This window comes from Panulirus ornatus, chromosome 22, assembly GCF_036320965.1.
Source record: "Panulirus ornatus isolate Po-2019 chromosome 22, ASM3632096v1, whole genome shotgun sequence".
Lineage (NCBI taxonomy): Eukaryota > Metazoa > Arthropoda > Malacostraca > Decapoda > Palinuridae > Panulirus > Panulirus ornatus.
This window is the reverse complement of record NC_092245.1, coordinates 18043201-18058684: the sequence shown is the minus strand read 5'-3', so window position 1 is coordinate 18058684 and position 15484 is coordinate 18043201. Positions and strand designations below refer to the sequence as shown.

General features: G+C 43.0%; 1 protein-coding gene across 1 annotated transcript in view; it reads right to left on the bottom strand.

Moving 5' to 3' along the window:
- LOC139756633 (cell adhesion molecule Dscam2-like) overlaps nt 1-15484 on the bottom strand; it is a 246692-nt gene that overhangs the window by 32856 nt on the left and 198352 nt on the right. The window contains exons 5-7 of the mRNA XM_071676304.1: nt 1947-2493; nt 545-694; nt 162-234 (exon numbers count right to left, since the gene is read on the bottom strand). Of these exons, the coding sequence (XP_071532405.1) occupies nt 162-234; nt 545-694; nt 1947-2493 (770 nt within the window). The remainder of the gene's footprint in view (nt 1-161; nt 235-544; nt 695-1946; nt 2494-15484) is intronic.

The following is a 15484-nucleotide window of genomic DNA, read 5'->3' as shown; positions in this document are numbered from 1 at the left end:
CAAAAAGCATTCAGGTTGTTACTGTATGAAAACAATGATAACACAACTGATATGCTTTAGTTACGTTAGAGAAATAAAGATAAAAGATATTGCGTATCACAAGGCCATGGAAGATGATTCAGATGGCGCGTGTTGCTTCCTTTGGTTTCTGTGAAGTTTACCTTCTTCGTGTATGGTTCTCGTAAGTCGTATGTGGCGTACCTGTGGAGTTTTAGTGTGGCCTTCATGCATCACCTGCGTATGATCCATGTATAGTTTACTACCGCTGCTAGAGGTGTATTCATCCCTGTATGATGTATACCTGGTTCGCATGATGAACTCAGCTTGGTTTACTCGTATGACTGGTGCAGGATCTACATTGGTATACCGTATGTGTTTTTAGTTGACCTGAGCGTTGTTCACCTGAGTGACTTGTGTAAGATTTACCTCAGCGACCTGTTCGTAGTTTACCTACTATGTGACCAGTATGTGTAAGGCCCCTGAGTAACCTGTGTGCATGTGTGTGTGTGTGAGGTACCAGGATGACTCAGTATATGTTAAGTACCTGAGTAACTCTAGTGTATTTGATGTAACAAAATGACCCGGTGTGTGTGTGAGGTACGTACCCTGGGCGTGAGTAGTGGTTGAGGCTCAGGTCTCTGGACGCCCTTCGCAGCTGACCGCCCACGTCCTTTACGCCCACCGTCCACGTCTCCTGCTCAAAGCAGTGGGTGGCTGTGTTAATTACGTAGGGAATAGCTACCTGAGATAGAGGGGGTCATGGATGGCTATCTAGGAAGACAGTGTACTTAGCTAGGCAGGTAAACTAGGCAGACTGGTTAAACTAGGAAGAGATAAGATACTCTAGCATAGCGAAGTGAACTAAAAAAAGAGGGGAATAGATGAACTGCAGAGGAATGTAAAGAGACTCAGTGTAATAAAAACCTTTACTGAATAGACTCGTAAATGGAAGAAATTATAGACACTATGGAGCTATAGAACGATAAATGTTTTCCCCCCGGTTACAAGCGATGGGTCCACGACAGTGAGAAGTGATATAGACGAGAAGGAAGTTGAGGCAAGAGAGAAGTCACGTCAAGACCAGAAGAAGAAAGGAAGATGCAGTAAGAGCGGTGAGGCGCGGAGAGCGTTGAGGGAGGGAGGGAGGGAGGGAGAAAGAGAAATTGAGTGCTCGAGGGAGAGTGTGAAGACAAGTGACTGATGGTGTAGAAAGGGAGCAACTGGCAGACTGAGTTCCCTCGGTGGCGTCTTGGAATCTGTGTTCGGTTTCAGCATTGTCTCAACTGACTTAGAGGCTTCGAGTCTCAGGCAAAGGGTGTCACGATGATAACATATAAAGGACTGGATCTCGGTTTCATATCCAGCTCAAGTTTCCCTGAAAGGACTGTGATCATCCACGAATACTTCCATTCAAGCTGGGTGGAAATTCAGTCTGGTTAGATTGAATGCCATCTCATGACACTGTGAAGATCCGCGAGATGATTCTGTTTTCAGAATGCAAGGAATGGAAAATTCAGGCAATGAAATAGAAGCTGCGTGGCTTGACAAATGATAAGTTATATGTTATCTTAATCTTGGGATCCAGTGGCCGTCGGACGATGCCTTTAGAGTTGTAGAACACATGTAGGAAGTATATGTATACAAAGGAGAGAGAGAGAGAGAGAGAGAGAGAGAGAGAGAGAGAGAGAGAGAGAGAGGAGGGTAAATACAATACACTTCTCCCTTGTTCATGAGGAGAAATAAAGATAACAGGATTCTGGTTACAAAAAACATCTTACGGCTTGAATTAAATAATTAACGAATGGAGTGCGTCTTCAGGAAATATTTTGCTGTGATGAAAGGTATTTGGTTGGTATTTGTGGTCAAGAGAGTGGAAGTAGATAATGTGTGTGTGTGTGTGTGTGTGTGTGTGTGTGTGTGTGCACATCCATTGTGTGGGTTGTTACCTTTATGTGTGCGTCATGGTGGGTCTCTTGAAGACGACCGTGGCCGCCCTCATCCTGCCGCCCGCCGCCCACACTCTTGTTGGATGAGCCGCCCATATCCTGCTGTCCACCGCCCTCACCCTGGCTGGCTGGGGTGCTCTCACTCCCATTGCATCTGCTGCCGTTGCCGTGAGCGCCATCACTCGCCCCCAGACCAAGTGAACCATCTGTACTGTTGAGGAAAGCTGGACTACCTTCGCTCCTTCCTTCGGCGACAGCGCCGTCGTCAGCGTGTACTACAGGGCCTTTGGGGTGACTGCCACCGTCATCAAGTGCGCCTGGCGTAACAGGCTCACCAGCTGTGGGTCTCGCGTTCGTACCATTACCGTCACTCGATGTCACCTCAGTAATGCCAGTCACATCTTCTACAGCATCATGCTGAGCCAGTTCTTCATCCTCAGGCGCTGTATCGTCCTCAGCCGTGGCGGAGTAGCTACCCCCATCAGGGATGGATGAACCTTCTCGCAACACTTCTTCGGCGAAGTTCTTGCGCTCATAGAGGTACCACCTGCCGGAGAAATAGTAATATGGACATCCTTGATGAAGCTCCTACCCTGAAAGAGATATTCGTAAAGACATCAGTTGCCAAACTGAAAGAAATGATGAATGTATTGGGCTTAAGTGGGTTAATTCACCTTGAGACCCAGGGCAACAGCTTAAGTGGGTTAATTCACCTTGAGACCAATGGTAACAGCTGTTCGCCTGTCTTTACTGTACCATATCCTAATCCACAGCAGCGGATGGTACCGTGGAAAGTACCGCTTCGTGTAACACAGCAAGAGTGTACCGTGGTGGGGATCAATTCGTGTGCTACATCAACGAGAAGTACCATGAGGAAGATTCCGCTTCGTGAGCCACGGACGAGGATGGTACCAAGATGGTACCTGTTCGTGTCCCATAGCAATAGAGAGTACCATAGAGAGTAGCACTTCGTAAACCCAGATGGCGTGATAAATACTCCGTGCTCAGATGACAGAGATGTTCAGTACGATTATATGGATTCCACCTCGTGTCACAGCTGAGTCTCGTTCATATTTCCTTTCGGCCACCGTCACGGGACAAGGAATTTAAGCAAGGTTTCCACCTGACTCAGTGTAATGGTGTGCAGAGATAGCGTCAGTGAATATGGAATCTTGGTTGTAGCAACACACACTGGACCAACAGACGGATAATATATATGTAATGTATGTGTGAGCGTTTACTAACACCAGCAACATGATCAACAACATTTTAGCTAGAGACCAGCCACAGACCATCGACAGACCAGTCAGAGAACAGAAATAGACCAGTAATAGATGAATAAGAAAACTAGCAACAAGACTAGAACTAGAACTGACCGATAACAGACCAGCAGCAGACCAACAACAGGCTAGAAACAGACTATCAACAGACGACCGTCCACACCCCAGCAACAGGATACCAATAGACCAGCAACACACGAGCAACAGGCCATCAACAAACCATCAACTGGCCAGGAACAGGCCATCAACATACCGTCAACAGACCATCAGCAAGCAGGCCAGCAACTGACCAACAACTGACCAGTAGCAGGTCTAAAAACAGAGCAGCAGCAGAGGTGGCCACAACAAACGGTGTGGTGTCCTCGCAGCCTCCCACGATCTTATTGAATCATCATCAACCTGAGAGAGTTTCCCAGCGAGCACATCTCGTCCTCGTTTTCTGTAACTGGATTTTGTTAAAGAGTTTTGAGTCTCGAAGACAAGGCTACCGAAAGCGTCCCTTACCCACCCGAGAACGCTGCCGGTCCAGGTGCTCCTCCTCCTCTTCCTCCTCCTCTCCCCCGTGTTGTAAGGGTCCCTCTGTTAAGGGGTGAGGGGAATTGGACGGTGTCGCCAGTCGGCCTCCCTGTGTCCCATCCTCATCAGCCAGCTACCACACAAAGGGTAATGACATTGACCATAACACCGACTCAATCCTCCCCCTGATTCTACGTAATTACCGGATACATATGATTTGCTACAGATATAATGATCCTCACTGATTACCCCAGCAACATTCCTGACGTAAACAATACATAATCACACTCCATTGCATTCTCTCTGTATTCGAAGTCTTCCTTATGTACCAATATATATATATATATATATATATATATATATATATATATATATATATATAATTGAAGGAAGATGATAAATACTGGAAGGAAGACAGAGTGGGAGCGTGGTGGCACACTGGCTGGCTTGGCAATGATATTAAAGAGAAGAGTTTCAATTTGGGCGCCATGGGTTCGCCTTCCAGCCACTGTCAGCTGGTTTGCGGAGCAAGTAATGGTCCCTGATAGTAAAGTCTTCCCGGATAAAAACCACGTTTATGAGGAAAGATAATGTAAAAAGCTGTAGGAAATAGGTCCCATAGGAAGAAGGTCTCCACACATATTCCAACATAAGCTCTCGAGTTTCCACATTAGAGAGAACCACATTGAGTCTGGGTTGACGAAGGACATCAGTATTCGTGTGTGTGTGTGTGTGTGTGTGTGTGTGTGTGTGTGTGTGTGTGTGTGTGTGTGTGTGTGTCTATACGACCCGAAGGTAGAAACCTGATTATGATTGATAAAGTAGATACTTGATTATGAAGTAGTAGAGACCTAATCATGAATAATGAAGTAGAAACTTGATTGTAAATGATATAGTAGAAACCTGATGATTAAGAAATATAGTAAATACCTGATTATCGATGATTATAACAAGAAAACGGACCAGATGATGAATTAATCAGGTACCAGACGATGAATGATGAATGATAAACATGATAAAACTGATCACGAATGATGAACCATAAACCTTATTGTATATAATGAAGTGAACACCTGATTATGTACATTGAATTATACACCTGATTATGTATATTGAATTATACACTTGATTATGAAGAGTAAAAATGAACAATGAAAGCTCAAAGCTGATTATCATGAATAGTGAAGAGGATACGACAATAAGAAGTTGAGAACTCCATAAGGAAGGGTTCGAGAGAATGGTTGAAATGTTACGTTTTATGTCGAGTGTAAAAAAGCTGGAATGGAAAGTAAGAGCGTGACACAATCCAGGCTGGAAATGGGAGGACAGTGTGAGTGAGGGAGGGAAGTTAGGGAGAGAGAAAAAAAAATCATAAACAAAATGGTCCCATGCCAAAAAGAATTCGAGTCCATAAAAGAATCTGGAAATATAAGTGACTAATATATATATATATATATATATATATATATATATATATATATATATATATATATGTATAAAGTATGATGAAGAAAAGTTATAAGATTATAAGACTTCCGACATTAAGAACAGAGGAGGAAAAGAAAAAATAGAAGAAATATTCATAAAGATATTAATGCACAGGTAAGAGACGGAGGTGGGGAAAGCAGGAAGAGTGCAGACGAGAGAGAGAGAGAGAGAGAGAGAGAGAGAGAGAGAGAGAGAGAGAGAGAGAGAGAGAGAGAGACTGTACTGCAGAGTCCAACACCATTTTTGAAACACTATCTGACTGCATGAAAAAAAGATGTCAAAATGCTAGTGTGTATTACAGTAACAAATTCGCAAAACTACGTGTAAAAGAAAAAGAATGAAAACAGGTTTATATATATATATATATATATATATATATATATATATATATATATATATATATATATATATATTGTGTATGTGTGTGTGTATATGCTGCAGTTGGTGTAAGAGTAGTGGACAAGAGCAGTGTACACTATCCAATATTTGCCTTCGAGCGACGATGGCGAGTTAAACCTGTGATAACTGAACACCTGCCTAGGATAGCCACCTAGAGATAACGACCAGGTGATACTGTGGCATAGTCCAGTCTGCCCTCCCTGCATATAGCGGTCGCCTGGTTACCAGTATTCTGCTCAGTCTTCACTACTTAGAGCGACCAGGTAGTGCCCAGCGACCCACACCAGAAGCTGGGTCGTTTCGACAGTTTCACATCCACGAATGCCTCTCCAGTGATCAGCCAGGATTGGATGATTATAGAGGAGAAATTTCCTATATGCAGATTATGACGTTTCTTTTATACATACCCGTATTTACATTGATATGATCATTATACTCATCCGCCGTCTCCCAGGGTAGCGAGGTAGCGCAAGGAAACAGACGAAGAATGGCCCAACCCACTCACATAATCATGTATATACATAAACGCCCACACACGCACATATACATACATACACATGTACGCATCCATACTCGCTGCCTTCATCCATTCCCAGTACTTTATACATATATATATATATATATATATATATATATATATATATATATATATATATACACACAGACACAGTGTTTTATATTTTACGCACTCATGAATTTATTTCTAATCATGGTTATTTGAATGTCTTTTCATTTATGTGCCGGGTTCATGAATATACGCATATATGAGTTTCTTTGTATGAATATATTCATAAGTAAAGTAAACTCTATGATGTAGACATAAGTATTAAGTAAACTTTGCATGAGTTTACATCATATTTGCCATCTCCTCTTGAACTCCCATTTTTTTTATTAAATTTTCCAGGCACATACATACTACTGTTGTCTGAACTGTTATGAGAATTATTTAGCAGTTGATAATATCATTTATGCGAATGCAACAGCACTCGCCTAAGACTAATATATCGTATGATAAATCGTGAAATAAAAACAGTCATTTACAGTTGCTAACAAATGGTGAAAATAATGGCCGTTTTGCTGCAACACTCTTGTGTATATTGACCATAATGATGATCACACTACATCACACACAACAATATACTTACCCACTTATGAGAGCGATGTACAAATGCCTCGATAACGCATAGAAAAAATAGGTCTAGATAAGTGAGGAAAGTTGAAAGGAATGTAAGTCATAATGGGTTAATATATTGCCTACTAGGTGGCCAGCTCATCCGCTCTCTACATCCCCTGTGTATCATCATTTTCTAATCTTTTAAGATCTATTGCTTATCCTTTTCTCCTTATCTATCCATTAGCCCCTTGGGACAAATGTTCTTATCTCTGACTAACGACAACAAAAGTAAGGAGAGAAACGGCAAGAACTATTCATTGAACAGCAAAATGGACATGATACGTAACGAACCCATTATTATTTTGGGCAGGAGAAAAGAAGAATGGTGATACGTTTACTTACGAAGTTAAGAGAGGAAGAAGACTAAAAGAAATGTCTCGGGAGAGAGAGAGAGAGAACACACTTTTAAAAGTATCTCGTTGTCCATGAGGAGAGAGGAAAGTGGAAGAGAAAACTAGAATGGAGGAGGAGGAGACAAGCAGATAGAATGGAAAGGGAGCAGGAAAAGAAGATAGGTTAAAAAGAGGTTAGATGGAGGGTGAAGTCTGGGATATAGGTAGAGGGGTAAACAAAGGGGAGAGGGGGGGGGGGGTAGACAAAACAGGGAGGAGGCAAACAATGGGTCTACATAAACACAGGATTGCTACACAAAATGATACTCTGGCTTTTATCGTCTGAATGTTTGGGAAACGGAGTGGTGAGAGAGGGCGAAAAGGGTGATGAGAAAGGGAGAGAGAATGGAGGGAAAGGGAAAAAGGAGTTGTTTAGAAAGGAAAAACTCACTAACATTCTCTCTTTCATCAAATTTTATACGCAGTCTTTGACAGTCATTCACTCGATATCCAGTCCACACTCATTTGCACAAATACACGCATACGCACATGCCTCCGTGGCGTAGTGGTCAGCTTTAATGACTATGAGTCAACACGGGCCCGTCTGGTGTCAGGCCCGCGTGGGTTCGAATCCTGGGCGCGACAGTTGACCCGCAACCAACCCACTTGTTCATCCCCTCCCTCTGGGCTGGCGATACTTGACATAGTCAGGCAATACGAGTGTAAATCTCTCCTCCCGTAGCACATAAAGAAATTATCACACATACACAAGACACGCAAATATAAAGCCATCTACACGTACCTCCATCTCAAACGGTACAAGATCACAATAATGGTCTCGTATCATCATTCAATCTTATACTAAGTTAGAGTACGATTTTTTCATATGCAAATTTTCGTTGATGATACACAGAAGTAATGCATCTAACTTCCTTCCCACGTTCATACATGTTTATATATATATGTATATAACAGAGAGTTACTCTAGTGATGTGTCTTAAGATGGCAAAGCTCTCATAATCTTACGATCTTCACAATGTTTTTGGGATGAGAATAGACGTGGTGATTTGAAAGGGCCATTTGTCCTCATGTCATTACAAGAAATGTAATCTCTGACACATTGGTGGCATCTCTCGTTTAGTTTAACGAACACTGGGAGTAGTTCTCTTCTCCTCTTTTATTGTCTCTCTCTTTCTCTCTCTTAACGAGACCTGAAGTAAAACTTCCTAACTTCATGTGTACATTGGCGCCCCCTAGACTGTGGTTCCTCCTTGGAAAAGTTAACTTCAATGCATTTCTTTCAAGTTCGTCTGAGAACGATCCAGATCCACTTTAACTTTACACATATATATGCATTGGTGAGGCTTGGAATCCACCTTCTGTTATTGATTCTTTTTTTTTTTTTGATATCCTTAAAGTTTTATTCGCTATACCGTGTTGACTTTGCCCAAGACGATTTCTATTCCAACGTAATTAAGCTCCGAAAAGATTTTATGGATGAGAGTTTATAACTCGGAAGGCAAAGTTCTTATCTGTTTCCCAATGGAAATTACTTTATACAGACACACACACACACACACACACATACATATATGTATATATATATATATATATATATATATATATATATATATATATATATATATATATATATATATATATATATATATATGGTTGGTAAGGTTATTTAATGTATGTATGACTCATGGTGAGGTGCCTGAGGATTGGCGGAATGCGTGCATAGTGCCATTGTACAAAGGCAAAGGGGATAAGAGTGAGTGCTCAAATTACAGAGGTATAAGTTTGTTGAGTATTCCTGGTAAATTATATGGGAGGGTATTGATTGAGAGGGTGAAGGCATGTACAGAGCATCAGATTGGGGAAGAGCAGTGTGGTTTCAGAAGTGGTAGAGGATGTGTGGATCAGGTGTTTGCTTTGAAGAATGTATGTGAGAAATACTTAGAAAAGCAAATGGATTTGTATGTAGCATTTATGGATCTGGAGAAGGCATATGATAGAGTTGATAGAGATGCTCTGTGGAAGGTATTAAGAATATATGGTGTGGGAGGCAAGTTGTTAGAAGCAGTGAAAAGTTTTTATCGAGGATGTAAGGCATGTGTACGTGTAGGAAGAGAGGAAAGTGATTGGTTCTCAGTGAATGTAGGTTTGCGGCAGGGGTGTGTGATGTCTCCATGGTTGTTTAATTTGTTTATGGATGGGGTTGTTAGGGAGGTAAATGCAAGAGTCTTGGAAAGAGGGGCAAGTATGAAGTCTGTTGGGGATGAGAGAGCTTGGGAAGTGAGTCAGTTGTTGTTCGCTGATGATACAGCGCTGGTGGCGGATTCATGTGAGAAACTGCAGAAGCTGGTGACGGAGTTTGGTAAAGTGTGTGGAAGAAGAAAGTTAAGAGTAAATGTGAATAAGAGCAAGGTTATTAGGTACAGTAGGGTTGAGGGTCAAGTCAATTGGGAGGTGAGTTTGAATGGAGAAAAACTGGAGGAAGTGAAGTGTTTTAGATATCTGGGAGTGGATCTGTCAGCGGATGGAACCATGGAAGCAGAAGTGGATCATAGGGTGGGGGAGGGGGCGAAAATTTTGGGAGCCTTGAAAAATGTGTGGAAGTCGAGAACATTATCCCGGAAAGCAAAAATGGGTATGTTTGAAGGAATAGTAGTTCCAACAATGTTGTATGGTTGCGAGGCGTGGGCTATGGATAGAGTTGTGCGCAGGAGGATGGATGTGCTGGAAATGAGATGTTTGAGGACAATGTGTGGTGTGAGGTGGTTTGATCGAGTAAGTAACGTGAGGGTAAGAGAGATGTGTGGAAATAAAAAGAGCGTGGTTGAGAGAGCAGAAGAGGGTGTTTTGAAATGGTTTGGGCACATGGAGAGAATGAGTGAGGAAAGATTGACCAAGAGGATATATGTGTCGGAGGTGGAGGGAACGAGGAGAAGAGGGAGACCAAATTGGAGGTGGAAAGATGGAGTGAAAAAGATTTTGTGTGATCGGGGCCTGAACATGCAGGAGGGTGAAAGGAGGGCAAGGAATAGAGTGAATTGGAGCGATGTGGTATACAGGGGTTGACGTGCTGTCAGTGGATTGAATCAGGGCATGTGAAGCGTCCGGGGTAAACCAAGGAAAGCTGTGTAGGTATGTATATTTGCGTGTGTGGACGTGTGTATGTACATGTGTATGGGGGGGGGGGGTTTGGGCCATTTCTTTCGTCTGTTTCCTTGCGCTACCTCGCAAACGCGGGAGACAGCGACAAAGTATAAAAAAAAAAAAAAAAAAAATATATATATATATATACATATTGCTCAAGGACAGGACGATAAACATACACGGCTGATAATCATTAAACATAAAGAAGGAAAAGTTGTCATAGATAACTAGAGATAGGATGATAGTCACTGGGAAAAGGGAGGGAGATAAACAAGGGGGAGACATAAAAGAGAAGTGAATCCACAAGAGAGAGACGGGAAGAAGAGAGAAGATAAGAAATCTGAGATACGATTATGAAGGGAAATTGAAAAGAAAATAGATAAAAGAAGGTGGAAGAAAAGATGACCAGAGGGAAGGTATGTGTGAGCGAGATGGATCCGGGGACCACGTCAGGCACATGACCAGGGCCCTCGTTTCTGTTGCCTCTGGCGGCTCATCCTCCCACCATCTTCTTAGACAAAGGAGAGACTCTGTGATAACAACGTCCCACCTTCGATCGTGTGCAGTGAAACAGGTGTCAAGTTGATTCGAACATCCCGACTCTAACTCGAAGCACAGCGATATAAATGAACGATGACGTATCATTCCATCATATCTACCATGACAATGTTGCTGAGATATGATCTGCTCCCTTGAAAAGTATATCACTATTTCAAGCAGTTTTTCTCCCGGTCTCTGGTTCAGACCGGATTTGAATTCCTTCTTTGAGTATTGCGAAGCAGCGGGACTGAACGAGATCACAGAGGAAAACGCGTTCCCCGAATCATTGTCTGGTCTCAGGTTCACTTCTTCGCGACGGCTACTCAGAACCCCATGGCTATGCAGAGCATCTTTCTTGATATATTGGACGAGATGTTTACTTCAAGGGAAAGTCAAGGCGGTACGAGGCGAACGTCGTCTCGCGAGATCCAGCCATTGATATTAATGGTTTATTCAACCTCCTAACTCAGGTACAGTTGCTTCTGTCATGGTGAATATCTGAGTTTCAGTTGCCCACCAGCCCTTGGCTTGCTCGCCACAGTCCTTCCACATTCTGGACACACGCTCTACTAATTCCCAGGTCATAAAGGCTGAGCCCCGAGCTAGTTTCGAATGATGTGAATGATGAATGAAAACTGAACCTGAGCTATCAGGGTTGATGGGCAAACGATGATTAAGCGATAGAATCACTTCTGATTTGATCAGTTTGAAGGGAGATTTAGGTACAATTATCCCCTCATTTTCCCCTAATATTATGATTGCTGGATTACATTAAATCTTTTCAGTTTCATGTATCAATTACGAATGAATTTTGCGTCATAAGAGATAGGTTGATGATAATCTCTTCCCTCTGAGGAATTTCCCAATACACTATAGCAGATCAAGGAAGCAGGGCGAAGCAAAGAGACAGATATGAGCATACACAGGAGCTATTATGAAATCGGCATGATGGACAGACACATCTAGCGAAACACATAAGGTAGACGAGGTAAAAAATCTAAGAAGGATAAACGCTTTGCACTACCTCTCAACGAGATGCCCCTAGCGGGTAGTGGAATGACTCAAATCTCATATTTTCCAACATGGGGACAAGGCGACCCATCGTCCTCAGCTGACCACTAGGGCGTAGTGGGGAGAGACAGCTGGACGAGCGTCAGTTAAGTCGGGGCAAACAAGCCTTCATAACCAGGGACACACTGCGACAAGCTCGCCTCCTTCCACGCCCAAGTAACTCACGTCCACGGAGGTATTGCCTCTTGTCTTTCCACTCTGAGACAAATCCGTCGATGTCCCCTTGTTGGCAGCGTGTCCCACCTCGTGCGGGAGACGAACTGGATTCATCCAACCGGAGGGAATCAGTTCAAGGCAAGTGCTGAGGCTCCGTGGTCAAGTATTGATCAACCTGAAGCGTCCTCGGGAATATTTTCAATATCGGTTCCTTTTCAGCAGCGACAGCGTTGTGGGGAGGGACCTCATGTGGGTTTCCACACCATCAAACTTTCTCCTTCTCTTCTCATTTCCCTAAACCTTTTGTTATCTTCTTTTCCTTCCGACCCGCTAAACCTCTCTTCTCTCCTCTGTTCCCTGAGTCCTATTCAGAGTTGTGACAAGATAAGAGCCGTTGCGAGCGATATCTTATCGCCGGCGTGTTCCAGTCCCTTCCTTTATCTCACTCCCTCCGCTTTATCCTTTCTTTTCATTCCCTCCACGCCTGACTTCCCTTTCTTTCCCTCCTTTTTGGTTATCTCCTTCTCTCCTTCTGGTACTGTAAGAGACTCTCCCTCCTCCCTCCTGGCACTTGGCAGACTTTCCTTCCTTCCGTATGACACCCTCAGCAGACTCTCCTTCCCTCCTCCTAGCACCTCTTCTAGGGTCTTCCTCCCTCTTTCAGGCACCTCCCGTAGGGTCTCACTCCCTCCAATGCCCCAAGCGTGAGGACACAAGACTTTGCCTCCACTGGACCTACTCATCCCATAGATCTTCAGACCCGAGGCAAAGAAACGCCACTGGTTCGCTCATCTAACTTGAAAGCGAACTTACACAAAGCTTGTGAACTGGAACAACAGATAGGGACTGATCAGACTACAAAAAAAAAGGGACCACATCACCTTTATTAGCAGGAGATACGAGAGTGCAATTTTACAAGTTATGTGACATTTTATACATCACATTGTGAATGATAATAAAAAAAATCGAAGGAGGGGAGGAATTTTTGAGGGCTTATTTATAAGAGAAGGAACTTTACAGTAAAAGTCTGTAAGTAGGTGAATGCCTGTCCAAAGGCCTCTTCCGAGAGAAAAATATTGACTTAATTAAGGCTGAGAGAGAAGGGGCGCAGCATGTGCACGAAGGGTGGGTAAGAGAGAGAGAGAGAGAGAGAGAGAGAGAGAGAGAGAGAGAGAGAGAGAGAGAGAGAGAGAGAGAGACAGAGAGACAGAGAGAGATTCTCTACGAGTACAGACAAGATGCACCATGTGGCTCATGCATGATTCTAACTCTTGGTAGGTAACAGTGGCAAGGCATACTCTTGAGTGTGATGGGGATGAGGAAGGAACGAGTAACACATTGGAATCGTTCACATCCTCGACCATAATCCTTACAACTGGAGTGGAGCTTTGACGTACTTGGGATGCACACGTCTTGATGGATGCATGAAGAAGGTGCTACATGTTTGGCATCAGTTTGGTGATGATTCTGTAAGAGAATGACATCTCGTCTGGGTGCAAGGGGACCCATAACAGATCCCTCCATACCTCTTTTCAACACACACACACACACACACACACACACGGAGCAGCTGCACCTAATCAGGTCCTTGTCTGTCACTCACCTCGACAAGTTGGGCAAGTCAAGCGCGCGTCCAATGTGCAATAAACCTAATATTCCAAAACACCGAAGAGGTGTGGCGGCCACCCTTGGCAGCCATCCATAAGGATTAGACCCCAAGATGTCTGGGATCTGGCGGGACTCCACCTCCAAGTTCCATTTGGAGTAACACTTGGCAGAGCCAGGGAGGCAGCCTGGTGCTAAGTACATAAAAAGAAGGTTCGAAGATCCTGAGCCAGTCAACAGCAGACGACATTTGTCTAAAGACTGAATAGCAACCGAGAAATATATATATGTATATATATATATATATATATATATATATATATATATATATATATATATATATATATATATATATATATATATATATATCAGAGATGATTCAATATGAGGTAAAAATGTTAGCTTAACACTGGGATGATTGCCAGCATATTGATCAAGAGAGAGACGCGACATTTTAACAATAGATTTCTTCTGGAACAGATGCCCTGGGAGGCTAAACCCTATCGGCTTTAAAACAGCTCATGCATAACTGAAACCACCTTCACACCAGAGATTCATAAATGGGTGAATAATTACAAAAGGGGGGGATCATCTCACGGCAGAGGAATGCTATAAATAATGCTCAGAGAGAGAGAGAGAGAGAGAGAGAGAGAGAGAGAGAGAGAGAGAGAGAGAGAGAGATAGAGAGATAGATAGATAGATAGATAGAGAGAGAGAGAGAGAGAGAGAGAGAGAGAGAGAGAGAGAGAGAGAGAGAGAGAGAGAGAGCATCTGTACGATGATGGCCGCCTGACAACTCATGAATATATTTATTTCAAATATCCAGAGGGGCGACAGCAGGTTTACTCACAGGATTTTATGTCGCTGAAAACTTCGCTTTGACAATAACATTCACACTCACTTCCTGGCAGATCTTAAGCAGCATATATATATATATATATATATATATATATATCACACACCCCTGCCGCAAACCTACATTCACTGAGAACCAATCACTTTCCTCTCTTCCTACACGTACACATGCCTTACATCCTCGATAAAAACTTTTCACTGCTTCTAACAACTTGCCTCCCACACCATATATTCTTAATACCTTCCACAGAGCATCTCTATCAACTCTATCATATGCCTTCTCCAGATCCATAAATGCTACATACAAATCCATTTGCTTTTCTAAGTATTTCTCACATACATTCTTCAAAGCAAACACCTGATCCACACATCCTCTACCACTTCTGAAACCGCACTGCTCTTCCCCAATCTGATGCTCTGTACATGCCTTCACCCTCTCAATCAATACCCTCCCATATAATTTACCAGGAATACTCCATGGTTGTTTAATTTGTTTATGGATGGGGTTGTAAGGGAGGTAAATGCAAGAGTCCTGGAAAGAGGGGCAAGTATGAAGTCTGTTGGGGATGAGAGAGCTTGGGAAGTGAGTCAGTTGTTGTTCGCTGATGATACAGCGCTGGTGGCTGATTCATGTGAGAAACTGCAGAAGCTGGTGACTGAGTTTGGTAAAGTGTGTGGAAGAAGAAAGTTGAGAGTAAATGTGAATAAGAGCAAGGTTATTAGGTACAGTAGGGGTGAGGGTCAAGTCAATTGGGAGGTGAGTTTGAATGGAGAAAAACTGGAGGAAGTGAAGTGTTTTAGATATCTGGGAGTGGATCTGTCAGCGGATGGAACCATGGAAGCGGAAGTGGATCATAGGGTGGGGGAGGGGGCGAAAATTTTGGGAGCCTTGAAAAATGTGTGGAAGTCGAGAACATTATCTCGGAAAGCAAAAATGGGTATGTTTGAGGGAATAGTGGT